Source organism: Maniola hyperantus, chromosome 9, assembly GCF_902806685.2.
Source record: "Maniola hyperantus chromosome 9, iAphHyp1.2, whole genome shotgun sequence".
NCBI lineage: Eukaryota > Metazoa > Arthropoda > Insecta > Lepidoptera > Nymphalidae > Maniola > Maniola hyperantus.
In genome coordinates this window covers 7,720,969-7,748,624 of record NC_048544.1, presented here as the reverse complement: position 1 = coordinate 7,748,624, position 27,656 = coordinate 7,720,969, and the positions used below count along the sequence as shown (strand labels likewise).

The following is a 27,656-nucleotide window of genomic DNA, read 5'->3' as shown; positions in this document are numbered from 1 at the left end:
ATTCTCAAAGTTTGTTTTGCAACTAAAGATGTATTCCTTGAAAAAAATCGGTTACACGATAAGGGACAAAAAATAGGTTAGCTGCGTCTCTGTTTATCACATTGGCAACTTATCTGTACTCTCTTTTTAGTGTGAATGAGAAAGCAAACGTTCCTTTGTCTAGATTTTTTACTCCGTCTACGTAAAATAGTGATTACCACAGAGTACTCCGTCTACGTAAAATAGTGATTCCAAACACATATACATTACAAATTACAATTTACATCATACTCTTTGTTTGTGAATTTTGGTTTGGTTGTGGTTGTAACTTGGAACTTTGAATTTTAGATTAAATTAAAAATAAATTGTTTAAATAATATAATATTTGCATATTTGGAGCTTCCAGTCATTTTTGATGAGTAGTAACCTATGTTAAAATCTACAAATATAGAAAATGTCTGTCAGTAACGAGATTAAAGCCGAAAGCTCATCACCACGTGTTCAAGTATCAAGCAAGTCAAATGAAAATATCGACGACACTATAACAAAAGATTATTTGCGAGGAAAACCCAAATCAGGGCGCTTTTGGAAATCTAAGAAAAACAGGTATACAGCTATTCTTTTACTTAATCTATAACTTGGTTATTTTAATGAAGTGTCTAGTCAGACTCTAAATGGGCAAGACATGTAAGACGACGACTATTATTCGACTACATTTTCACGGCCCATCCATTTAACCGATTTTGGACATATTTGCTACAAAGGTAGCTTGCCTCCCTGACATAGATAGGCTACTTTTTATATCCCAGAAAATCTGCTCCCGAGGAACCCTAACCTAAACCCATGCAGTAGTGGGCATAATTTAATCTATATCTAAATATGAAAGGAAAAGGTGACTGACTGACTGATCTATCAATGCACAGCTCAAACTACTGGATGGACCGGGCTGAAATTTGGCATACAGATAGCTATTATGAGCTAAGCATCCGTTAAGATAGGATTTTTGAAAATTCAACCATTAAGGGGGTGAAATAGTGGTTTGAAATGTGTGTAGTCCATGTGGACGAAGTCGCGAGCATTAGCTAGTAATATATAAAACGAAAAGCAGGGTGACTGACTGATCTATCAACGCGCAGCTCAAACTACTGGATGGATTGGGCTGAAATTCGGTACAGATAGCTATTATGACGTAGACATCAGCTAAGAAAGAATTTTGGGAAATTCAACCCGTTAGGGGTATAATAGGGGGTTGAAATTTGTGTAGCTCGGGGAAGAAGTCACGGAAGTACACTAGTTATTTCAAATATCATTGTTTCCTATATATTACAATAAAGAACTAGTGAAATAAAAAATATTTACCCACAATCTTATTACAGGTTTTCTTCTATAGTTAAAACAAAAGGAATAAAACCAGATTTCCAAAGAAAGACAGCTCTACGTTTAGAATTAAAAAGAACGAAAGAATTATCTAAACAAATTCAAGAACAGATAAAGGAAAAAGAGCAGGTTAGAAAAGAAAGAAGACGAGAGAATTTGAAACGTACAGAAGAAAATAAGAAAAAGTCAGAAATTGTCCAAGTTATTACTAACACTGCAAAACTGAAGAGAATGAAGAAGAAACAATTAAGATTTATTGAGAAAAGAGACACTAACAAAGAAATAAAAGCAGTGAAAAAATGACTTTATTTTTACAAATCCATATAAGCTTCGAGAGAGTAGCCTCAACCTGAGAAATGCCACATCATGAAGTAAAAGTGCAGCCATAATTTGTCTTTTTATCAGTCAGTCTTATCTAATCTGATGATTAGCTTGAGTTAGCAATGTTGTCAAAACACAATTACAAATATTCATTATAATAATTTTATTTTAATGCCCAAAATTAATAGTCAATCTATAGAAAAGTTGCTTTGCAATATTGTTATTTAACGAAAATGACCATACAATTTTTGACAAATGACGTGATTATCGGCAGGTCACAGATAAGAATGATTGTAAAATTTTTGATTGATAGGCAGTAAGGGTAACTGAAACGGAGTGGAGTGATGTGACCAATCGAATTCTTGAGATGACGTAATCAGTTTATTAAATCATCTTTATTAATATTTTTGGTCTTCCGAATACTGATATGCTTCATTTTACTGGATGGCACCCTTGGTCTCTCGCTTGGCATCTGTCTGAACTGTGTTTAGTGGAGACTCAATTTTTACAGCCTTGGTTTGGTTGAGGCTGCTTAAATCACAAACATACAAAGCAATATAGATTTGACAAGAGGATTAATGAATAAAAAATTTACACATTCATCTAATATTTTTATTAAGTATTGTTAATAATATTTTTTCACAGATACATATAAAAATATTAAATGCATTTTCCTATTTTTAGGTAAAGTAGAATGTCATGTGTGGGCAATATTTACATTCTTTAGACATGTGATGAGACATTTGCAGCTTACTTGTGTTACATCAAATTTACAAGTTAGTTACGTGGGTATGTACAAAAATGAAAAACGGCCAAGTGCGAGTTAGTCTCGCCTACCGAACTTTCTGTATCTTAAAAGAAACATGGAAAATAGTTATTTGGTTAAATTGGACCCAGTTATGCCAAAATGTACGAAGCCACATTACATTAATTTTGAGAAAATGGTGTTTAAAGTTTGACTTTGGATTGCTCATTATTCAAAAAATTTGTCCTCTTTGCTTCAAGCAAGAATGTGTCAGATATTCTTAAGTTATTTAAAAATTTCATAATAATTATCGATTTTCTAATAATTTTTTTGGGAATTCATTAACTCACTTTCATTTCATTCATTTTGGGTTGGTACATTTTGACGGTCGACTGGAACCAATTATTATTTATTGTATCAAAAACAAATCACTTACATAGTATTGCAAAAGTTTGATTGTAAAGACTTATTGCTAATTCCTAAAACATCTGTGAGTTTGAGACTTCATATTATTATTATTTCTGTAGTTTACATAGACCTCTACCAACTCTATTGACAGGCCAGTGTATCCGCAAAGTTCTAACAAGACAAAAAATTCTAATAAGAACGGCGACACGACACATTAGTGTGTATCTTAAACGAACCATCTCAAAATTTTCGCCTTTGTAGATAAAGGGTCGAATGGTATTTTCTTCTAATTTTTCATCTAAAAACTAAGCGGCTCAAAAATAAATAAAAATATAGGTACTTATATATTTTAGAATGTGCCAATAAAAGGGGCTTTTATACCCGACGCCCCTGCACGCCTCTTTTGTAACTGATATAATATTTTTTAAAATTTTTCATCATAAGTTTTGGCAAGCATTATTTCAAACTAATCCAAACAAGTCAATAGCATTAGTAGTTACTGAAATAAGCAGTCAGACAGACAGACAAACAGACTTAGTCACACCATAAAGGCTTCATTTTTACAATAATTGTAGACAAAAACATTCATAATTATTATTTATGACCATAATACAAATTCAAAATAATTGGCCAAAGAAATCATTTTGGAGTATTTCGGCTCTACGGTGCCTACGGCCTGATCCCTTTGAGATTACTTATTTTATTTATAACTTATAACATAGAAATAAGCCGAAAAACGCCGTGAGGTGTAATTAATTGTAGGTATCAATAATATAGTGATTCTTGTTTTGAATAATATATAACAAGATCCTAATCAACATACTAACTAAATATGTACAATGTACCTCTGTATTATTAGAGCAAATACCGTATTTATGAGTTTTTTTCGGACGTCATTTTGCAAAAACAAAAATCTTAAAATATCTTTTTTCTTGGCTTCGAAATTAGAATAACTTTTGGAGTCATTAGCCGGTTAGCCGCCATCATAACGATTTCGTTATATTTTTTTTACCAATTCGGTAATTTTCTATACACTGGTGTCGCTATTCCTTAAACGCTGCCGGCAGATTTAAGACGACATCTCAAAAGGTTAAGCTGTAGGCACAGACCACGCTAATCGTCCCTACCTGCGTTGGATTAATGCGCATAACTTTCAGCTTTTATAAAATAAAGGTCTGGCCCTCACGGGCTCTTAGCCCATTATCCTTACCACAAATATTAAAATTGTTACACTGAAAATTATTCAAAACATTCTAGTATAAGAAGCCTCAATATACAGTTATCATATTATCACGACCATTACAAAACAATACTGCTGTTCACTATATAACTTTCACACAATAAACTTCATAATTAGATAGGTACTAAAATGTAAAAATAAAAGACAAGTATAAAAATTTACAAAAATAAATGAAAAAATCACACCTACTAAAACACTTAATTTTTAATAATTATTATAAAGTAACATTTTATAGTTAAATTCCATCAAATACTTTTCAACAACATTTCTTGCTGTTTTATTTATAACATTCTATTAGTCTAGATTCTAGTTCAGACTAATATTTTTCTATAATATTATTTTGTTTAACAGATAGAAAAGTTTGTTTTTTAACATCAGTCTAAGGCAGTGATAACAAAATTTGTTCATAATATTACAAGAATAAATCTTAGATTCTAAAGGATCTGTTACTTTGTATGAAGATAAAAAGATTTATGTAATAAATAATTAATTCATTACGACACGCATGCTGCATAACTACCTTTATTTGAGTTTGAGCATCGTTATAATTTGATGAGTTGTGAGTTATTTTTCAATCAATTCATTATTTCAAAGGTTCGTTTTATCCACAAATTACCTTAAAATACTATACAGGAAATTACATGTTCTCTTAAATTAGGTGCCTAATACAAAGAATTTGTAAGTCATGCAAAATAACATGACTTTTTTCAAAATTATATTCGAGTCTGCTTCGATGAAAAGAGATTCAAAACAGATAAAAGACTATATTTTTAAATTAAAGTGCCCCTTAAAAATAATAATTTTTATGTTATTTATCCAAAAAACAATTTGATAATTATGAGTGACAGAGACAACACTGTACAAAGCCGAAATCTCATTCCAAAGGTTGATGTACAATATTTCTTGTCGGCTACTGTACTGTTGTCGCTTATGATAGGGGCTTGTACAGTGTATTTGTATAGATGACCGTTTTTTTGCAAAAGTGTGTGTAAATTAAAAAAATATATTGATCCACTGTTTATATCGCAATTCGCAACTTAAAAATAACTTTTTAATAAAAAATTTATCATAACAAAATCAAACCAACTAATCTATAAATAAGTGCATCTTAATTATGTCTATTATTTTTTCTTAGGTCATAAATATATCAATGCAATAAGAATGAGATAAATAATAGTAACCAGAGAGTCAGAATAGATTTCTTGCATTGAATTAAAAATCGTACCTACTGCAAGTTACTACAGTAATGGTACCTACTGATTCTGAGCACAACTAAATTTTAGGGTATTCGCATCCTCTTCTTACTAATGTAAAATGAAAAGGACAGACACAGTTTGACAGTGACTTTAGCTGCCAATCGCGAGTCTATTGTTTAAATTTGTAGCGTGCACTAAAATTTAGAGCCTTTAAATGAAAAAATGTTTCGTCCTTTTTTAGCAATATTAAAAAGAAAAAGATGCAGACCCAGCAGCCGGCAGGAAATATTGTACATCGACCTTTAGAAATCAGCTAGATGTTATGTTCGGTAGAGTGTTGTCTCCGTCGCTCATAGCTTTGTGACGTTTTGTCGGTCTCAACGACAGAGACAACGCTCTACGAAACTGCTATCTCTTTTTAAAGGTGCAGGATGTACAATATTTTCTGCCGAGTACTGTAGGTACTCAAAATATAGCCGGGCTTGTGTATTTTATCCTTAGTCTGCCAAACCATCATGTTGCAACTTTAGATTGGGTTTACTTATCTTGCCCATAATTTTCCTACCAAAACAAAAAAAATATTAGATACAGGCTGTGCGGGGCGTTCCCCTCCCCGATTGCCATTTCAACCTGTCGCGTAGTATAGGTAGGTTTTTTTTTTAGATAGATTGATTGTGCATGCATACTTTTGGTCTAGTGATGAATAATTTTTGAAAAATATCTATTAATTGATGACAAATCACTATTTATAATCACTGTACAGGATTTTCAGTTTATAAATTATCTTTATATAAGTGAGTTTCTTATGATAAAATTGAACATAAATCTGTTTTAACTTTTAACCACTGAAGTGGACATAATTATACAAGTACGCTGGAATAAGCGTGCCATACAAAATGAGGAATTTTTTGTGCCGATTCGAGGCGCCCCACCGAGCTTACCAAGAGTTTTTGGCACTTTGTGTCAAATGGTTCCGAGTACGCTCACATGACGTTCACTGCTGCTGTCAGCACCAAAATGGCGAAAATAGAGTTGCTTAAAAAAACAAGTCGGCAATGGCAGGTCCAGCGTACATGTATTAATTCAGTCAGGGGTTTTAACGTTTATTTAAGTGTAAAAGAAAAACCGGCCAAGTGCGAGTCAGGCTCGCGCAACGAGGGTTCCGTACTACAGTCGTATGTTTTCGACATTTTGCACGATAATTCAATAACTATGATGCATAAAAATAAATAAAAATCTGATTTAGAATGCACAAGTGAAGCTCATGACCACAATTTTTTTTGTGTGTGATGTAACCACAAATTCACGGTTTTCAGATTTTTCCCCGATTTTTTGCCAAATTTCATTATTCTAGGTCAACGGGAAGTACCCTGTAGGTTTCTTGACAGACCGACAACAAAGCGATCCTATAAGGGTTCCGTTTTTCCTTTTGAGCTACGGAACCCTAAAAATAAACAAATATCAATTGAGTCAATATAGTAGGTATAACAAAACGTGCGTGCTCTATCCCTTCTCCAGTACCCAAATAGAACGCATCTTCCGTAATACTCTTCTAATCTCACGCCTAGAAATTCAATATCCTTACTCTCCTAAAGTTTCAATCTACAGTTTGTTTTATTTTACAATTTGATTTTATCTAAAATACGCATTATAAAATAGGTAGTATCTAAAGAAGATGTACTAACTGGAGATGTCTAGGCTTCAGTAGCGTTGTCCCCGAGCCGCATACAGGCAGTCACACGTCGAAGTCTGCGCCCAGCTTGCCGGCCGGCGGAATGAAGGGCTCGCTCCACATTCTCCTGAGATCGCCCTGGTGAAATTAATAAGCATTTACACATCTCATATACTCAAAAAATAGTCATACTCATCACTACAATTATTATAACTAGATACAAATACTACTATTACTACGTAAAGAACCGACACACACTCCCCCACCACCAATTTATCGTGATGGCACGGCGACTGGTAGTTGCTACTGCCGTCACTCGGTTCTCGCCCTGTTATAAGGCGAGCGAGAAGCACTATGCTTACTTTATAGCGTCGTCCTTCCCTAACGTTACCCAGATACCAATCGTGTGCGGACAGGTCAGCGTTCCGGGAGTAGTAGGTGTCGGCTGAGGTGTTCAAAGCAACGCAGCCCATCTACCGTCGCTTTCAGTAGCACCAGGAAATAGCAGTGAAAAAAGGAAGTAAGTTAGCCGTTACCTTAACGTACGCCATGGTGAGCAGCGGCAGCAGCGTGAAGGGCACGAGGTACAGCAGCGCGGGCTGCGCCGCCTTGAACACCTCGGCCGACACCGTCGCCGTCAGCAGTCCCAGGAAATAGCCCAACAGCGAGCAGTGGAAGTACGTCAGCCGGGAACCCTAGACATACAAAGTATACATAATTTTCAAATCCTACCACTTGGGTTTTTGTTTAACGACAAAGAGGATAAAAGCCGCAGGAATTATCTTGTCTCGGAGAAAGCGATAACGCTCCACTATAACAACTTGAAGATCCTCCGGGCTATTGTTATTTGTTATGCCGGGGGATCCAGCGGGTCTAACCGTTGTATCTTTAAGCTTGTGTGTATACTGTATACTGGTAAGTGGTGGTACGGTGCTATGGGTGCTATGGAACACTATACACTGTATAGTGCTAAGTAGCGGAACTTAGTTCGCGTGATTCAGGCTTCATGGCGAGAGCTTAAAGATACTTGTGGCGACATCTAGTTTGTTCGTAGTAAGTTACTTCGTCAGTCTCGCAGCACGGTAATATGATCCATGTTGACACCGTGACAACCTAGTGTAGTAAATAAAAGGACACTGGACAAACTTACCATAGATCTTGGGCCAGGTACTTGTCCCATTTGGCAAACGAGATTCGCCTTCTTGTAGGCGTCATAACGCAATACGAAGCACAGTAATAAGCCCGGCATCACTATGTCTCCGAGACCTAAAAGAATAAAAACAGATATCAATAAAAAGTAACGGTTACTTAAAACTGCAATTTTATTAAGGCCCTTTTTCAAGACGTACATTCAAGGCTTTTTAGGATACAGATGGATACAGGGTACACTTCTTACGCGCTTCAAACATATTACTATGCTAATTATTGAATTTTTATTGTTCTATGTATAATAAAATTAACCACTTCAAATAGTTTTTTTAAAAATAAGAATAACGAGCCAACGAGCAGGCGCCACCTGATGTTTAGTGATTACCACCATGAAAATTTGGAGCACCGGAGGAACCGTCAATGCGTTGAGACCTTTCAGGAATTTGTTGGTCTGCCCCTTGAATAACCCCATGTTGTAATCTAAAGGACACCGCCGAAGAGAGTTGATCAACGAATCACTAAAACGGATCGAATACGAATGAGTGCACCGTTAGAATACTAACCTAGCATAGAAAAGTGTCCTTGATGGTGCATGGAAGGGAACACGAGCTTCGCAGGCAGAGACAGTTTGGGCGCGTCCCGCATCGCGCCGCCGAGCTGCAGCCGTCGCGCTACCACGTTCATTGGGTTCTCAGCTGGTCTGGAGATACAATTTTACATTCTTTTTATTTTATTTTAATCAGAAACCACCTTATATAATTTGTTTTTCAGGGTCCTTGAGTGTCAAAGAATTATTATTCAGTTATAATTTAATCTATTTGTTTAATACACCTGCCACTGCTTTAAAGACACAAATGCAACAGGCCTTTTGTACATTATAAGACGCGGAAACTAGACAAGAAAAGATTAGTATGCGTGCCTGATCCGACAGGAAAAAAATATCTTGTAATTTGTAAGATCTCACATAACAACCAATACGACTGAATTTCTTATAAGATTGAAGACTGATTTTCTCATAAGACACAAGAAGTTTTCTTATAATGTGCAAAACACCAAAGTCTCCGTTCTAAACGTTCTCCACATAACAGGGAATTCCAGTTGAGGTTGTAATTTTTGAGTCAATCTCGAACTCGAGCTCCACCCTCTAAAACAAAAACCTATATTCTGTTCATCCCGATCCCGACCCCTGAATAAAATAGTTATGGTTGTCCGAACCATGGCAACAAGACACCTGGAAGTGCGATATCTCATCACATCGCAGTTTTTTGCGTTACCAATTCGCATCACGTTCGCGGAATTTCGACTATAATTTATAGAGGTGCAGATATTTACGATGCCGTGCGGTCCGATAGTAAAATGACGAAAAGGGGCCATTATGAGGTACGGAACTCTAAAAATAATGTCCTCTTGATCTTTCGGGACCTCGACCTATCCGTTAACCGTTTAACCAATTTTGATGGGTACAGAGATAGCTTGCATTCCGGAGACTCATACGTCATCCCGGAAAATCGAAAAGTTCCCACATGATTTTTAACAAACTAAATCCACGCGGATGAAGTTGAGGACATCATCTAGTAGTAAAAAAAATTACACGAAGTGGATTAAAGAAAAATAAGCAAACAACTAACACCAATAGATGACATTCGAGATGATATTATTTTCAACTGACCTGGTAGCAACTTTGACCATGACGTTGGTGGTGAAGATGTAGGAAGAGAAGAACACCCAGAACACGTCGTACAGCAGCAGGCCGGTGAGCAGCAGCGTGGACACCTTCAGCGACGGCAGGCGGATCAGCGCGATGAACGTCACGCACAGCCCCATGCCCATCGCTGCGGGACAAAGGAAACAGTGAGTTGCAAAGGTACACCGTGAGGTCACTCTGCCGCCAACCACGTGCAAAGGGCGACAGTAGACAGTGTCCCGTGAGCACCCCCACCCGGCGACTATGGCGGCGGCCAGTTCGGATGGGAGTAGCGGCCGCACAACGTACTCCTCGAGGCCACTCCGCCACCCGCCGCGTGCTTACAAGTCAAGAGGAACACATGCATACCGTCCATGAGCAGCCAATGTCCCGTGAGCACCCACACGGCGACAATGGCGGCGGCCAGCAGCGCGGCGGCCAGTTCGGGCGCGGTGTAGCGGCCGCACAGCGCACTCCGCGAGGCCACTCCGCCGCCCGCCACGTACTGGCACAGTGGCGTCAAGAGGAACGCCAACGCCGCACATGCTATAACTGGTAAACATAAGCAATTTAAGGTTTCAATGTACATTGGGATAAACTTAAGGGTACTTCATCTGCAGCCTAAATTGGGGCAACTTACTAGCAGTACATATGGCGACTAGCGTCTGCATCGAGTCGAAGAAGAAGAACATGATAAGCAGCGCCACAGACGAGCCCAGAGGGAAGCACAACGCCTGCATCGTGCTCAGCGTTTGTACATCTGCAAATATCAACAATCTTTACAACTGGAGATACAGTACCCAGCAGGAAATATTGTACATCGAACTTTAGAAAGAGATTTCGGCTTCGTAGAGCGCCGTCTGTCACTCATACCTGTGGTAAGTTTTGTCGGTCTCGCAGACAGAGACAATCTCTACGAATGCGTTATATCATTCTAAAGTTCGATGTACAATATTTCCTGACGGGCACTGTAGTAGACTTTTACGTAAATTTCTCTAACGCTTCTAATGATTTTTTCTATGATCAGAAAGGTATCATAGAACTACGTCGATGGTAGTCACAGAAATTTTTTATCTGATTCAAGATGGACTTCCCTGTCGAGCGTTTGTCGCGTCAGTGACGCCGCGTCACTTTACAGACAAAGCGTTTATTAATGTACTTTGCAAATGTATAGGACGTCACTCGAGCTCAGCGACACTGACGCACATTGGCATCGGCAACGTTAGTGCCACTGCGCTCGACTAAGTTTAGTCCACAAATGGTCGAGATGGCAATCGGGGCATGAGGCGGGAGGCGCCTTGCACTCCCAAACGTCACCCGGGCTCGTCCACACCGGGTTAGCGCGGGGGCTATGTGGGTGTGCGGGGCGTTCCCTCCCAGATTGGCATCTCTACATCAACCTACAGACGATGAACTCGAAAGTTCGGCTACCAGTTGGTCGATTCCGTAAAACCTGCATCAATCATTATTACAATAGCAAATGTTGTGTTTGGCTGGATTTATGGTATTCTTGTTGCAACAATGAATTGTAGCCAATAGCGAGCGAGCGTCAACCAATCAGTGGTGATTGCGATCGTGACATTGTAGCTGTCATTCTACCGCAATCGCGCAGCTGTTTGATGTGGCATCGGGTCTAGTGGCCTATGAAATATGTTTCCAGCTTCAACTCACTACTGTTACACGACGAGCTGGCGGTGGACTTCCCGCCACCGAGCAGGCTGGCCTCTCTTTCCCTCTCCGCTCTCTCTCGTGCCTCGCGCTCCATGTTGAGGGAACGGAAGCTGCCGTAGACTATCAGCAGCATAGAAATAAGGCATGCTGACACTCTGAAAATAATTTTAGTATGGTTAAAATTTTAGCAGTGATTATATTTTAGCAGAGATAATTTATTACAAATAATTTAGTTAGATCATTTATTAGCAATTATGATTTTTTTGTAATTTAGCTGTTACGTAAAAAAATACACCTACAAACTTATCTAACCATGAAAACAAAGTGAATTTAAATTTTTACCTCCATTTCTTAAAATTTAAGAACAAAGCTATAGAGTCAATATTTTATTGACCAGCTTAAGCTCATACTAACTTTTTATTTCCTCCCACTAGCTATTATAAATATTGTATAGTTTATACAGGTATTTTATAATAGAGGCATAATATAGGTCACCTAGACGCTAGGAGTACCTATGTAGTAGTACTGATATCTAAATATTTGAAGCAGACGAGATAACAAATCATAGTTCTATTAATTTAGGTTACACTAGTTACAGTACACGTGAGTATTTAGTACGTATCATAAAATAATATGTGCTAAGTCAACACTGGGGCCGATTCTCTTGTACACAATCTCAAATTAACAGGTCTAAATCTGGTGCTATCCTTTTCCGCAAGCAATATTATGAAAGGGATAGCAATAGATTTAGATGTGTCATTTTAGTTTAGTTTGGAGATCGTGTACAATAGAACTAGCCACACTGTCGGAATTATATATTTACTAGCTAATGCCCGCAACTTCATCCACGTCGATTTAGGTTTTTAAAAATTGCGTGAGAACTCTTTGATTTTCCGGGATAAAAATTATTAGCGTCACTATCCAGGTCTTTAAATATATATACCCATGCGAAAAATCACGTCGATCCGTCGCGTTGCTTCGTTGCGACGTGATTGAAGGACAAACCAACAAACATATTTGTTTGTCGACACTTTCGCATTTATAATATAGGTATTGGGTAGTGATTAGGTAATTAGCTGATGTCCACAATACGTCCACACTCCATGTGTACATTTAGGTTTTTAAAAATCCTTTTGGAATTCATTAAAACCATTTCTTGGATTCATATTATAGAGAAAACCAAATGCAATATCTCAAGTTTCTAGACCCAGCAGTTCAATTGTAGTCTAAGAGTTCGTATATGTTTTATTATATTGTACATCGACCTTTAGAAAGAGCTTTCGGCTTCGTAGAGCTTTGTCTCTGTCACTCATACCTATGTGACGTTTTGTCGATGAGACAACGCTCTACGAAACCACTATCTCTTTCTAAAGGTAGATGTACAGTTTTTCCTGCTGGGTACTGTACTTAAAGACAACTCCTCTTTTAAGGGTTCTGTTCCTAAAGGATAAAAACGGAGCATAATGTCACTCTGCTGTTTGTCCGTGTGAAGAGATAGTATTGTAATAGCTTTCCCGTCTTTGGACAAGGAATCTAGGCACTTCTAGATTGGTCTGATAACTGTTTAGGAAGAAAGCCGAAGAAGCTTTGAGTTTGGACTATAAGATTTATCAATAAAGCATCTACTGCACAGATACGCTATTTACCAAAACGAACTGTACTAGGTACTTAGTACGCAATGGCAATCAAGGAGGGAACGCCCCGCACACCCGCAGAGTCCCCACGCTAACCCGATACGGGCGAGCGCGGGTGAAGTGGGAGTGTGCGGGGCGTCCCCCCGCCTCAGACCCCGATTGCCATCTCAACCTGTCGCGGACTATAATTACTACTTAAGCTACAGGCTGGCGGCAAATAATTGCATTGTTCTACACTACGTTTTGTACGGTTATAAAACACAACATAGGTATTATTGTCCCAATATTGCGTAAATCCGTTGTGACGAGAAACGATTGTGTTAGTCAGTGACCAGTGTCGTTGAACTGATCCTACTATTGTTTACTTTTTACCTTTTCATTGAATATGTTTACATTGGTGAGCTAAACTAAATAAAAAACTTTCAAATAATCGGTCAAGTGCGAGTCGGGCTCGCACACGTAGGGTTCCGTACCGTACAAGAAATATAACACATAATATAACACTAATTTATTTTGTGATGTAACCACAAATTTACGGTTAAATAAGACATTGCTTTCATGATTTTAGGTTAACGGGAAGTGCCCTATAGTTTTTGATTCCGTTGATGGGTCTTCAAAGACACAACAACAGATAGACAACAAAGTGATCTTATAAGGGTTCCTTTTTTCTGGAGGATGATGAAACACCGACGCACGTGCTCCTAGAGCGCACAAGCGTGGCAGAACAACTCGAACGCCATTTGGGTTCCCCAGCCTCACTCCTCAAGCCCTCGTCAACCTAGGCAGTCTACTCGGCTTCTGGAGCGAGCTTGGATGGCGGAGTGAAGACTTCAGACAGAAACGTTTAAGTGCGGAAACCAGCCCAGAGTGAAGAAATAACTAATTTTATAAATGCGAAAGTGTCTGTCTGTCTGCTAGTCTTTCACTAACGTTCCGTTCAACCGATTTTGGCAAAATTTGTACAGAGATAGCCTGCATCCCAGAGAAGGACATAGACTACTTCTTAGCCCAGAAAATCAAAGAGTTCCCACGGGATTTTTAAAACCTAAATCCGAGCGGACAAAGTCGTGGACGTCATTGAGAAATTAACAATATGTTTACTTACTTAGAAGAGTCCATAATTGAGTAGGCCCATTTGTACTCCTGATATTCCATATTAGCTCCCACCTGCGCCATCTCAGAAACTCTGCGAGCCCTGCCAGCTATACTTCACTAGACCAAATTTTGGAGCTCACTAAAAAAAATACATATCTACTTGTACTTGATTTTTTTATATTTTGTAAAAATGGACAGCATTATATTGCAGATTCAAATTTTTATATATTAATGGTAACCTCACGCAAATGCCAACAACAACTGCGCAAAGTTTGAACGAAACAAAAAACGAGACAATGAACAATGAGCGAAAGCATAGATAACGAACAGACAAAGATATACATAGAAAATTTGTGATCACAACTTTTTCATTAAAAAATCCTATAATTCTTATGAATCAGTACCCATATTATAAATGCGAAAGTGTTTGTTTGTTGGTTTATTGGTTTGTCCTTCAATCACGTCGTAACGGAGCAACGGATCGGCGTGATTTTTGCATGGGTATAGTTAAAGACCTGCAGAGTGACATAGGCTACTTTTTATCCCGGCGAATCAACGAGTTCCCACAGGATTTTTAAAAACCTAAATCCACGTGTACATAGTCGCGGGCATCAGCTAGTATAAAATATAATTGAAATTGTGTTTGATGAATATAATTATGTTTTATTCACATTCAAATGCAGTTTTAAAGTAACTGCAGACCTAATCAAAGACCTGTTATGCATGATATTCAAACATATCAAAAGGCAGTGATGTATTCCATAACAAGTCAGTGTATGATGATCTTAAATAATAATATTTGGTACAAATGTGAGAGACAAACTGATATTTGCAACAAATCTATAGCTATTGTTCCTAACTACACTAAACTATAATATGCAATTATATATATCGCCAAATAAATAGTTTAGATAATAAAAATTAGAACCAAACTAACTACCTACTTAGAGTTAATTTAAAATATAAGTTAAGATGATATTTTATTAACAAACTAGCTGCCCTGGCGAACTTCGTACCACCTAACAGTCGATTCTTTTTCAGGCAATTTTTTAAATTTTTCTCTCCGTAAGAACCATCCTCGTACTTCAAGGAATATTTAAAAAAAGTATTAGTGAAATTGGTTCAGCTGTTCTCGAGATTTGCGATCAGCAACACATTTAGCGATTCATTTTTATATTATAGATAAACTAACTAGCTGACTAACTAGAGAAAATTCTTCAATTAGGTCACTTATAAGATTTTATGTAAAAGTACCAAGGCAGCATGAACTTGGTCGGACTTCTTTGGCCAATAAAATTTAAGGCGGATATTATAATATCTATACTATTATATGAAGAGGTAATGTCGTTAAGTTTGTTTGTAGGGGGTAATCTTTGGAACTACTGAACCGATTTTATAAATTCTTTCACCAGTAGAAAGCTACATTATTCCTGAGTAACATAGGCTATACGGGATCTTTAAAACCTAAATCTACGCGGGCGAAGCCGCGGGGATCAGCTAGTTATAGATAAACTAGCTGACTAACTAGAGAAAATTCTTCAATTAGGTCACTTATAAAATTTAATGTAAAGGTACCAAGGCAGCATGAACTTGGTTGGACTTCTTTGGCCAATAAAATTTAAGGCGGATATTATAACAAAAGTAAGATATTTCAAATTAAGTAGAGCACGAACAAAAAGAACAACTTGAAGTGAAAGGAAACGACTGTACCTACATTTGTTATTACGAAAAAAGCCCATTTAGAGAAATAAAGTTACACTGAAAGAATTTATATCAATGCATCAAAAACATATTAGGACTAAATATATCGAGGTATGTATTAAGTATTAGACGCTTTGTTTAATTAATTACTATCACGGAAAGGACGACAATTTACAACAATAATACTAACCACCAAGGACGGAAGCCGCCCCTAATTTTGAACACTTTTAGCCCCTTGTTTTCATGTTTCACTTCTTTTTAATTATTGAGATTCTGCTTACATTAGTAAATACTTTTAGAAATAAATATTTATGATAAAATCTAGGTATAATTTACATTTGATTTGTCGATCGACATCACAGAGTACATTAAAAAATTCGAGTCATAACTCATATTATTATACTCTTTGATTCGACTTCGAGTATCGACATTCGACAGCTATTCAGCAAGTGTTGCCAATTCTTAAAAACCGTTTGTCGCTATGACGCCTGCGAAAAGTCGCCAGATGTCACCACAGACCAGTAATCACCATGCGTAGAAAAAGTTAAATGCTTGGAGTCTCTGAAATCAGAATAGGAAACCAATAGTTACAAAATAAATGACAATTGTTAACTGGATAATAAGACGAGAAAAATTAAAACGAGGATCAATATAGTTAATAATCATGATGCCTAGTTAGGTCAAAAATAAATTATTTCGTAACTAGTAGGTAATCTACTATATAATATACAAAAGGAAAAGCTAAGTGACTGATCTGACAACGCACAGCTGGACAGACCGAACCGATCGGGCTGAAATTTGGCATGCAGATAGCTATTATGACGTAGACATTAACTAAGGATTTTTGAAAATTCAACCCCTAAGGGGGACAAATAGGGGTTTGAAATTTACACAGTCCACGTGGACGAAGTCGCGAGCAGTTATTAAATAAAAGGTATTTCAAAATTCATTAAATCTAAATTGCTGCTAGTTTTAAGTTTGCTGATCATTTTAAATTATCGCTTTAACTAAAAAAGTACCTACGTCAAGTTACGTCAAAATATGTGTATTACGTCACATCTGTGTATTAATTCATACAAGCTCGCTCCCATAATAAGCGAGCATTTTGACGTTTAATAAAAACTAAAAAGTCGCTGATTTGACTAGTAGTCATCACCCCTATTGGATTGTACGTTACATGTTTAAATAACTTACTTGTTTAATTTACTAACTTGAATTTTACACGTTGCAATTGACCATAAACTACATTGTCGATTCGAAACTATCCCATGGATCGGAGATCGGATGTCATATAAGAACATAAAGGCACTGACTTTGACTTATTCTCAGACAAGTTATCTGCAAGACCGTGATCTCCATTTCATAAGTAAAACATTTTCTAAAAACGACACTTTTCAAAAAACGCTAGAAAAGTCGCTAATGTTTTTTGTCACTAAAAGCGAAAAAGTCACTTGCTTCTTTGAAATGCCGTCAAATCTAGCGACCTAGCGACTAAGTTGCTAAATTGGCAACACTGCCAAAGAGTATGGGTTCTTTTTTATTAAAACTGATTTTCCAGCTCTGGGTTCTAGCTCTTTTGAGCCTTTATTGTCGATTGGAAATAAGCTCTAGCTTACCTAAATTTTCATAAAAAGAGATACTAAATACGTTTTAGTATAATATATTATAGTGAGACTAGCTTATGCTCGCGACTTCGTCCGCGTGGACTACACAAATTTCAAACCCCTATTTCACCCCCTTAGGGGTTGAATTTTCAAAAATCCTTTCTTAGCGGATGCCTACGTCATAATAGCTATCTGCATGCCAAATTTCAGCCCGATCCGTCCAGTTGTTTAAGCTGTGCGTTGATAGATCAGTCAGTCAGTCAGTCAGTCAGTCATTCAGTCAGTCAGTCAGTCACCATTTCCTTTTATATATTTAGATTTGGCCGGACTTTACCGAAATCGACCATTTTGTACCTATGCAGCGAACAATAGGTACATAGGTATTTTGTACAGTGCGACACTCAGTGCGACAAGGCTATCTTGGCGCTTGGCGAAAATTGGAACTAACGTCGCTGTCAAGTGTCCCCATTTCAGATTAACGTAGAAAGAGTAATAAAGGTAGATACAGGAACGTTTGCTTTCTCATTAACACTAAAAAGAGAGCACAGATAAAGTTACTAATGTGATAAACAGAGACGCAGCTAACCTATTTTGTCCCTTATCGTGTAACCGGTTTTTATCAAGAATACCTACATACAAGGAATGCAACTTTAGTTGACAAACCAACAGTGAGAATTCGTGGCGTAATTGTATTTCTCATTAGTTATTTACTTGTTTTCACATAAAAAACGTTTAATACAAATATTGTTGATCGGTTAATACAAATATTGACTACTAAACAAGGGTAATAGTTGCCGTGTTATTCATCGTTACGTCGTGCTATCGCTATCTCATTACGCGGTTACACAGTACTTCAATCTACCTTTATTACTCTATCTCAAAAGGAACCCTTATAGGACCACTTCGTTGTCTGTCTGTCTGTCAAGAAACCTATAGGTAGGGTACTTCCCGTTGACCTAGAATCATAAAATTTGGCAGGTAGGTAGGTAGCACACGTAAAGTGAAAAATCCGTACACCGGTGAATTTGTGGTTACATCGCAAAAACAAGACTAAAATGCGTTCATTAACAAATAATTAAGTGTACCAAGTGAGATATCATATTAAAGGGCTTTACCACTCTACAAACATAATAATTCAACTCTAAACAGATTTTATTTTTATTTTATGCATAACAGTTTTTGACTAATCGTCGAAAAAGCCGACTGTAATACGGAACCCTCGGTGCGCGAGTCTGACTCGCACTTGGCTGGATTTTTCATATTGGGTTATAATGAGGGTGACATGTACATTGTACATAGCAATAAGTAAAAGCTATGTAGGTACCTACTCCTAATTAAATAAAGAAAAAAAGTAGTTCTAACATAATTATATTTAATGATAATATTTTAATTGACAGAGCAAATTCGCGAGGCTTTCCTTTGGTGGCACTTGGTAGCACTTGGTGTAGTCCACAGAGTAGGTGTCTACTTGGTGTGTAGTCACTGCAGACTACTTACTACACGTGCCAGGTACCTGTAGAGTGTAGACATGGTGTAGACTGCCTAGATTCAAATGCGTTTGGGCCCCAGCCCCCGATCGAGGCCGAGGGTTGCGGCGGCGTGCCCGTAATATAATATTGTACCGATGCGATGGCATTATTGCACAAAGCACTCGCGAGGCTGCCTTGACCCCGTAGGTATAAGGTATACTAAGTATACTTATGATATTTAAATTATTACATTATATTATCTAAATCTTAATATTAGTCTATATCCAACTTTTTAAAAGAGCCTTCTATGCCACCGAAGAAGTCCGTGATGGTTTTAGGTTTCCCCGGTCTTAATGACTCTACTACACGTTTCTTGTTTTCATTGACGAAGAACTCCTTATTGGATAGTAGTAGCTCAATGGATTCATCTAAAATTAAAAAAAAGTATGATTCAATAAATTAAACCTATAAATAACTTCAGTTCAACTTAATTCACATTAAATTAAGTAAGTATACCTACATAGGTAGATTATTTCTCATGTAAGTGAACGTTTGTTCTTTTTGAGAAAAATAAACCTAACATTTCATAAGGACTCAATTTTTTTTACAAATTAGGTACGTACTATTTTTACTAGATGATGCCCGCGACTTCAACCGCGTCGTTTTAGGTTTTATAAGTAGCCTATATCCGAGTCGGGGACACTAACTATCTCTGTACAAATACATGATGCCCGCGGGCCGCGAGTTCACCCACGTGGATTTAGGTCTTAAAAATCGCGTGAGAACTCTTCGATTTTTCGGGACAAAAAGTGGGCTTTGCCCCGGCAGCAAGCTCCAATTCGGTGGATTTTGACCTTAAATCAAAATCAGTTGAAAGAATGGGCCACGAAAAGTTAGCAGACAATAGACATACAGACACATTTGCTGAATATTAATATGGTAAATATGTCTTGTAATCGGAATTAAAGGATTCAGTTGTAATTTTAGCTAGATTAGATAGATTAGATTAGATAATTTAAGTAGATGATTGTCACGTCCGAAGGTTTATGACACAAAATCTTCACACTATAGATGAGTCAGATAAGTTGGCAAGTTTAAAACACGGTTCGTTTTAGGAAACAAATAATTGTAACTCACGTTTAGCTTCTTTATAGGACTTAAATTTTCCCCCAGCTTCCTTCGGCAAAGCTTCAATAGGAATGATTTTTTCAATAGAACTAGCCCCGGCGCTATGGACGCAGACCATGTTCATCAACTCCTTCTTTATAAAGGACTTCAAGATCATCATCAGCCTGTCCACGAACGGTGGTGCGTTCAAGAAGTGTACACCCATTAATCTTATTAATATTGCTTCCTGAAATAAAATACGAGTCATTGCTTAACAGATGACGAGTGAAATTCATGCTCGCGACTTCGTCCGCGTGGACTACACAAATTTCAAACCCGTATTTCACCCCCTTAGGGGTTGAATTTTGAACAATCCTTTCTTAGCGGATGCCGACGTCATAATAGCTAGGTACCTGCATGCCAAATTTCAGCCCAATCCGTCCAGTAGTTTGAGCTATGCGTTGATAGATCAGTCAGTTAGTCAGTCAGTCAGTCACCTTTTCCTCTTATACATATATTTAGATAAAAGGTCTCTGACCTTGAACCTGCGCGGTGGGTGATTTATCGATCAGTAGCTGATGCTCGTGATTTCGTTAGCGTGGATTTAGATTTTTTAAATCCCGTGGGAACCCTTTTTATTGCGGGATAAAAGTAGCCTATCTCACTCTCGGTCTTTTGCAATTATCCATACTTCTACAAAAATAAAATTGAGTCGGCCCGTTGCTCCGTTGCAGCGTGATTGACGGCCAAACCAATATACCAACAAACAATCACACTTACGTATTTATAGTATGGGTAGTGAGTTGGGGGGTCGCGTTGGTGGGGCACCCATTATATTTCACCACAAAATAAGATGTATTTTGTGATTTCGCGTATTGTTCCGTCAGTATTCTATCCTAATTAATGGTCGAACCTTTGTTAAGTACAGAATACTGAATAGTACCTTCTAAGTGAGATAAAAATACAACCATACGTAGGCACACTCCCTACCATGAGATACCTTTTTACATGACACCAATTACTGTATTCTATTCTAAGTCTTTGGTGTGTCTACTAAAATGATAACTAAAAAATTAATAATATAATGTGAGTTATTGTGGACAGAGCAATTTTTCATGACTTAAATACGCTAGTAGTTAAAATGGGCTTTTCCACCCAGATTTCAAAGGACAAAAAAGCCTTTCCGAGCGTGTGAGATCAAATAAGTAGTATTTTACCTGCAAAAAGTATATCAACTGTTGCACAGTTTGCAAATCAAGCTTGGTGATGTGCCCCAATGTGACACCGTTCAAATCGATCAGTATCAAATATCCTGGGGCAGTGCCGTCTCTATACTGCGTCACATCCATGAGCATTAGAGCTGTTCTGAAACATTGGGAAGAGGGATTTTATCTCTCACTGTACTTCTCATTGGTTGCTTCTGCTGGTTGATAGAATATACTTACATAATATGGGGTTAGCATAATAATATATACATACAGCATAGTGTAGGGCTTCAGCCCGAGCCTCGGTGAGAATATAAAGCCATTGTTGCTGACTATGTTCTCTCTCCGTCAAATTCCCGTCCCTTCAGACTATGAGAATAAGGGACCAGAGAGTGCACATTGTGCGCACTCACTTGGGTGCGGGGTTTGGAATTTTATCAAATCTCTTGTCTGGTCTGGTGGGAAGTTTCGGCCATGGCTACTAACCATTCCAAAGCCATGCCGCCAAGCGATTTAGCGTTCCGGTACGATGGCGTGTAGAGACTAAAGTTGTATGGGTTTATTAAAAATTGCCATACCCCTTCCAGGATAGCCCGCTTCCATCTTAGACTGCATCATCACTTACCACCAGTGAGATTGTAGTCAAGTCAAGTCAACCTGTCGCGGACTATACCTACAGTGTCATAGTAAGAAATTATTTATCAATTCAAAAACTTACCGGATAACGTCAGTAAAAAAAAAGTTTTTCGTATCATGGTCCATGAGTGCGTTGTAAATGATTCTATATTTCTTGCCAATCGATTGAACTTCTAGCGGGAATGCACATCTGCGATGAAAATTAGAAATGTAAAGATAAAATGCCATACTTCTATTTGAAAGTATCGTCTGTAACGTTTTTACGCCTCAACCGATCTTGATGAACCATGGTATAGGTACAGATAGCTTGTCTCCGAGAAGATGCAGGATAATTTTTATCGCGGAAAAGCAAAAAAATTATGGATGGTTGTTTTAAAAAAAAACTTCACGCAGTCGCATGCTAATGTGAATTTTAGAGAATAAATATAAGTACGCGATAGGTCGAGATAGCAATCAGGGTAGGGAAGTCCCACACCCGCACAGCCTCGCGCTAATCGGGTGCGGGATAGCGCGGTTGCTGTGTGCGGAGCGCCCCCCCGCCTCATATCCCGATTACCATCTTGACCTGTCGCGTACTATAGGCAGGTAGGTACTCACACAACATCCAAAGTCTTGATGACAGTTTCATCAACAACTCGGTTATGGAATATATTGGTGAAGAGCGTACGAAGAGTGAAATTTATGTCTAACACTTGCTTTGCCACCGCTGAGCTTTTGAAGCAGCAGTAGTATGCCAGCAACAGGTCATAATCTGGAATCGAAACAACCTATTATATTATGTAACTTATTATGATAAGAAAGCTCAGAATTACTCACGGAGACCGCTAGTCTCGAACTAGGTATCTCTGAGTGTTGGAATAGGAAATCAGGAGATCTGTAGGAGAACCAAGTATATCTGACATAGCGATGGCACACCCAACAGGCACAAAGCTCGGATTACCGATAGACGCTGGGATTACAAGCGCGCCGGGCTGGTGCTGTATTGGCGAGTGGCGACCCCGCAATCGAAAGTGCAATTTTATAATCCACCAGGGCCAGGGTTGTTGACATCAGAAAATAGTGGCCACAGGAGTGCAGAAATCCCTTCAAAAGACTTATATCCAGCGGTGGCCATCTCCACCGGTTTCGAAGATGAAGCGACGTTTATGCAAAATATTATTGTGGAACCAACTCCTCTTGGTGGTGTTCTCTTTTAAATTATTACACACCGGTTAGTGTGGGCGAAGTGAATATCCGCCGGTCTTGCAATCATCGCCCTTTAAGTTTGCGGGCAATGGTCGCAACCTCGGCGGTTGCGGTTCCCGCACAAACAAGTGAGTATAGAAAATAATACAACTCTCCCGCAACCGCGGCGGGCACCACTCTACGCTGCTTTATTCATGCATTGACGGTTCTTTCGGTGCTGCTTATTTGTCCGTAGAACTTGCCTGTAATATATTTTTCAGGTAGATGCGGCTGTGTCTTCAGCCACTGTCGTAGGTCAGCGATGTCCGAGGGCTTAATTCCCGTCTTCTTACACTCTTCCTCAATTGATATCATCTCTACCATGTTTATTACGAGTGATATCTGGAATGTGGAAGTATTCGGTTAAGAAAAATCCGTAATTGATTGCAAATTAGTATTTAAGCAATATAAGTACTTATAAAAAATTTCAGCATTGGAAACTGTAGGATGGCTTCGTAAATGGCTTCGCAAATAAGTAAATGCAGACGCATTTACTTATTTGCATTTTTAAACACACACACACACACACTCGTTTGTGTGGGTGTGTGTTGTATATAGGTATTTATTATTGATTTGGGCAGCTCCCGAACTAGAATAACCGTTCCATACATTTAATATTCATTATTCAATGGACTTTAGTAGGTAGGTACTACATGTTATTAAAAAACTTATAGTGCTTATTGCGTAGGTACGTACATAATGTTATAATTACTATTCTTATTTCCTCATTAGGGTTCCGTAATAAAACGAGTAACCCTTATATTACAGCTTCGTGCAGTCGTCTGTCCGTCTGTAGGTACGTCTGTTGGCGAGTCATATTTTCAACAGCCATTTTAAAAATAAATAGATACATCTGATGATTCGAATGTACTTGTAAAAGTTTATTTGAATAAAAATATAATACCTATATATTCCATTCTATTCATGAAAAGCAGACTCAAAAAATTAGTTTACTTCCTCTAGTGAGACCGGATGGACCGGTGTTTTTAAATTATATGAATTTTCTTAAACAGGTTTTAGTGAAATAATCGCCAATTTTTTTAGCCATTCTTCAAAAGGAGGTAGGAGCATGGCTACGGGTAACTCTAATGCGGGTTTTGTTAGGCACTTGACTAGTTTTTTGTTTCACTTTATTTTTATGAGTTCTCTATAATATATCTTATTAGTAAAGCTAATAAATAATGTACTAAATAATCAATAGTATGATTTAACGAACCAAATGAATGTGTTAAGTAAGTACCTATAAATATTAAGGATTTTTTAACACGAATTGTTAGGTACTTTGTAGAATATTAAGTAGGTAGGTATGATAATTCCCACCAACTTTTAGCCGGTTGACGTAGGTTGTTTTTTAGATAGAGTTACTTAGATATACCTACGTCCTACATGTGCTATAACCACGGTAATATTATATAATATTACTCAGTCAATTCTCAATAGCTCAACGGTTAGGGAGTCGTCTTTAGACTAGAAAGTCACGCGATCGCCGAAAGAACTTTTTCCTTAAAAGTTCTGAATAACTAGCAATGGTCATTAAAATAGTTATAGAACTTTTCTTCGTAACAATAAATAGTTGGGCCATAACAATCGCTTTCCTAAATCTTTAAGGCCTTTTTTTTTGAAGTAAGTATAACGCAACAGCTCGTTTCTGGTGTGTTTCCATGACAGTCTGAAAACTAACTAAACAGTTTTGCAGTTGTAACTGTAAATAACCGCCCGGTCTTGCGATCATCGCCCTAAGTATGCGGGTGATAGTCGCAAAAACGGCGGCTGCGGTTTCCGCACAAACAACGCTCTCGTGAGTTTAGAAATAAAACAGCTGTCCTCAACCGCGGCGGGTGCGGTTGAATAAAGTTCCGCGAGTTCCTACTCTAAGTCGTACCTACTAGGTTAGGTAGGAAACCTAGTACGGTTTGATTGGGGAAGAAGTTATCTTTCATTTGATATAAAATTCGCTTTAATTACAGATAAGGGTATATTAATAACGCTTACTTATCTATAAGTATGTTTATTCGTGGCAACCCCATACTTAGTTGCGCAGAGGGAAAGTAGGCAACCTTTATTTTTTTTCAACTCTAGGGTATATAGTTTCAGCTGATGCTCGACTTGCTCGACAACCAGGGAAGTTGGTCAAAAATATATTTTCATTTTTATTTTATTGTTTAACATCATCGACACGTCGTGATTTGGGTAGGCAACCTATTCGCGATGTAGGTATCATACCTTATCTAGCATAATATTATATTCCGTATCGCGATTAAATAACAGATGAGGGTAGATATTTCTAATACCGGACCTGTTACTATAACTTGAAAAATGACGCCCTGACGTACCTATCTATTGGTCCAAATATCAGCTCCATAAGCACCTAGCAAGACAAGTTCTTGAAATCTAGTCGTTAGGTAGGTATAACGGTATTCGGCAAGCCTTATTTCCAAAAGCGTTAGTTTTGTATGATTTCGGAGTTTTATCGTCCTTACTTACCTACTTACTACCTACATAAACCATCCATGTAGAATGTCAAACTAGCAAACGCACGGGTTTTCAATACCGTGTGGTAACGTCCACGCCTTTGTATTGTCTACAATATTCCTTGTCTACATTATAACAGGAACCTCTGTGCCAAACTTCAGCTTTCTTTCTTAGAGATTGAGCTGGGCGCGTCGATGAGTCAGTCAGTAAGTGAGTCAGGACTTCTTTTTATTGTATGAAAGTATGAGATACTACAACAAATTTAAACGATCAGAAATGAAAACGTGGTAAATATACATAAGACACTCCAGCATACCTACATCGAAGCAGTTCTGAGGTCAGCAGATGGATCGACCGAGTATTCCTCTATATTCTAATCTAATCTAAATCATCTGCTCTGTCCCACGTCTGGGCAAAGGCCTCTGTCCGATCCTTCCATTATTCCCTATTCCGTGCCACGTAATCTAACTATAACTACACACTGGCGATGATGATTCTGGGGATTCCATAAAGAAGCAGATTTTGCCCATAAGTTATCTGGCAAAGGGCACACATGACCTGGCCAGTCCCATTTGAGTAAAGCAGCTGCAAGGGCAACTAACTATTCCTCTACTGCATCACTAATTTAACTTAATGTTATGATGATAATTAATGTTATAAACAAGCCAGCTGGGTTGATATATCGCAACCAAAGATAAATCGTTTCGCTTGAGTGGTGAAAGTTGGCATCAAATACAGTGTTCAAAACACACACACGCGTTACCATCGAAATAATATAAAAGTAGGTTTAAAACATTTTCTCTTATAAGACCTTTCAATAAGGATGCCTCAGTTCTATATTAATGTACCTACTCTTATAATTTCATTAATTGTTAATAACCAGATAGGTACCTACATACTTAATACATGCTTACCTATATGTTTTGTTTCTTAAGTACTTAGGTATATGTTTAGAATTGGTTCTTACGTGTTAAACGAACTTTTAGTTTTGTTCTGTTTTCTGAATGAACTGAGTTAACTCGCTTTTAAACTTAATTATTAAGCTACGTCTACCAACGTATATTATTCTTATATAAAAAGAGCCTCACTTACATTTATTTATCTACTCCGAATTAGATGTTTACATAAACACTCACTGTGTAAACGTCCGGTAAGAATCACAATCGCAACAAAAATGAGAGAAATTGCACTGGTCGTATGTTGTGCTTTTGGTGGCTTACTAAAAACCGGAATAGGTAGACGTACGGGAAAAAATCCAAAATCATACGCTAATGAATGTTATGAAGATTTAAGTATTCAGTTTTTAAATATCGTACAACTGTGCTTATACACTTGTAAGTAGGTAGTACATACATATACCATGAAGTGCAGAAAGAACATGTGATCAAAGTGTATCTCTAATAAAAAAGACTAAGATGCGTCAGTGGACAACCCATATCCATTCCTACTACTTAATTATAAATGCGAAAGTGTGCCTGTCTGCTAGCTTTTCACGGCCCAACAGTTTAACCGATTTAGATGAAATTTGGTACAGATATTAGCTTACATCCCGAGGACGGACATAGACTAGAGTTCCCACGGAATTCTTAAAGGCCCATCCGTTTAACAGATTTATATGCAATTTGGTAGAGATATCTTGCGTCCCGGAAATTGACATGGGCAACTTTTATCCCGGAAAATCAAAGATTTCCAACGGAATTTTTTATTCAAACCGGCCAAGTGCGAGTCAGACTCGCGCACCGAGGGTTCCGTACTCGGGTATTTTTTCGACATTTGAATATATATAACTAGATGATGCCCGCGACTTCATCCGCGTGGATTTACGTTTTTGAAAATCCCGTGGGAACTGTTTCATTTTCCGGGATAAAAAGTAGCCTATGTCCTTTCTCGGGATGCAAGCTATCTCTGTACCAAATTTCGTCAAAATCGGTTGAACGGTTGAGCCGTGAAAAGCTAGCAGACAGACAGACAGACAGGCACACGTTCGCATTTATAATATTAGTATGGATAATATATAATTTCGACATAAAAATAAATAAAAATCTGTTTTAGAATATACAGGTAAAG

General features: G+C 37.8%; 3 protein-coding genes across 5 annotated transcripts; 1 reads left to right on the top strand and 2 right to left on the bottom strand.

Moving 5' to 3' along the window:
* Window positions 1–259: 259 nt before the first annotated feature.
* LOC117985440 (coiled-coil domain-containing protein 86) lies at window positions 260–1,838 on the top strand. The gene is made up of 2 exons (XM_034972158.2): window positions 260–585; window positions 1,356–1,838. The coding sequence occupies exons 1-2, from the start codon at window positions 434–436 to the stop codon at window positions 1,657–1,659; spliced, it is 456 nt and encodes a 151-aa protein (XP_034828049.1). The 5' UTR covers window positions 260–433; the 3' UTR covers window positions 1,660–1,838.
* A 437-nt stretch (window positions 1,839–2,275) lies between these two features.
* SppL (signal peptide peptidase-like protein) lies at window positions 2,276–16,276 on the bottom strand. 3 transcript variants are annotated; one of them, XM_069501043.1, is made up of 10 exons: window positions 16,063–16,276; window positions 14,182–14,310; window positions 11,443–11,597; window positions 10,415–10,531; window positions 10,141–10,326; window positions 9,757–9,919; window positions 8,651–8,787; window positions 8,089–8,204; window positions 7,475–7,633; window positions 2,276–7,076 (listed from the first exon to the last, which is right to left on the bottom strand). In XM_069501043.1, the coding sequence occupies exons 2-10, from the start codon at window positions 14,250–14,252 to the stop codon at window positions 7,002–7,004; spliced, it is 1,179 nt and encodes a 392-aa protein (XP_069357144.1). In that variant the 5' UTR covers window positions 14,253–14,310; window positions 16,063–16,276; the 3' UTR covers window positions 2,276–7,001. The 3 variants fall into 3 exon arrangements, with proteins under 3 accessions (XP_069357144.1, XP_069357143.1, XP_034828044.1); XM_069501042.1 differs by having other exon boundaries at window positions 10,141–10,323; window positions 10,412–10,531; window positions 16,063–16,274; XM_034972153.2 differs by having other exon boundaries at window positions 10,141–10,323; window positions 10,412–10,531; window positions 16,066–16,274.
* A 2,561-nt stretch (window positions 16,277–18,837) lies between these two features.
* Window positions 18,838–26,754, bottom strand: LOC117985646 (clavesin-1-like). The gene is made up of 7 exons (XM_034972421.2): window positions 26,682–26,754; window positions 23,321–23,459; window positions 22,491–22,644; window positions 21,976–22,083; window positions 21,270–21,417; window positions 20,083–20,299; window positions 18,838–19,373 (listed from the first exon to the last, which is right to left on the bottom strand). The coding sequence occupies exons 2-7, from the start codon at window positions 23,439–23,441 to the stop codon at window positions 19,219–19,221; spliced, it is 903 nt and encodes a 300-aa protein (XP_034828312.1). The 5' UTR covers window positions 23,442–23,459; window positions 26,682–26,754; the 3' UTR covers window positions 18,838–19,218.
* Window positions 26,755–27,656: the final 902 nt, after the last annotated feature.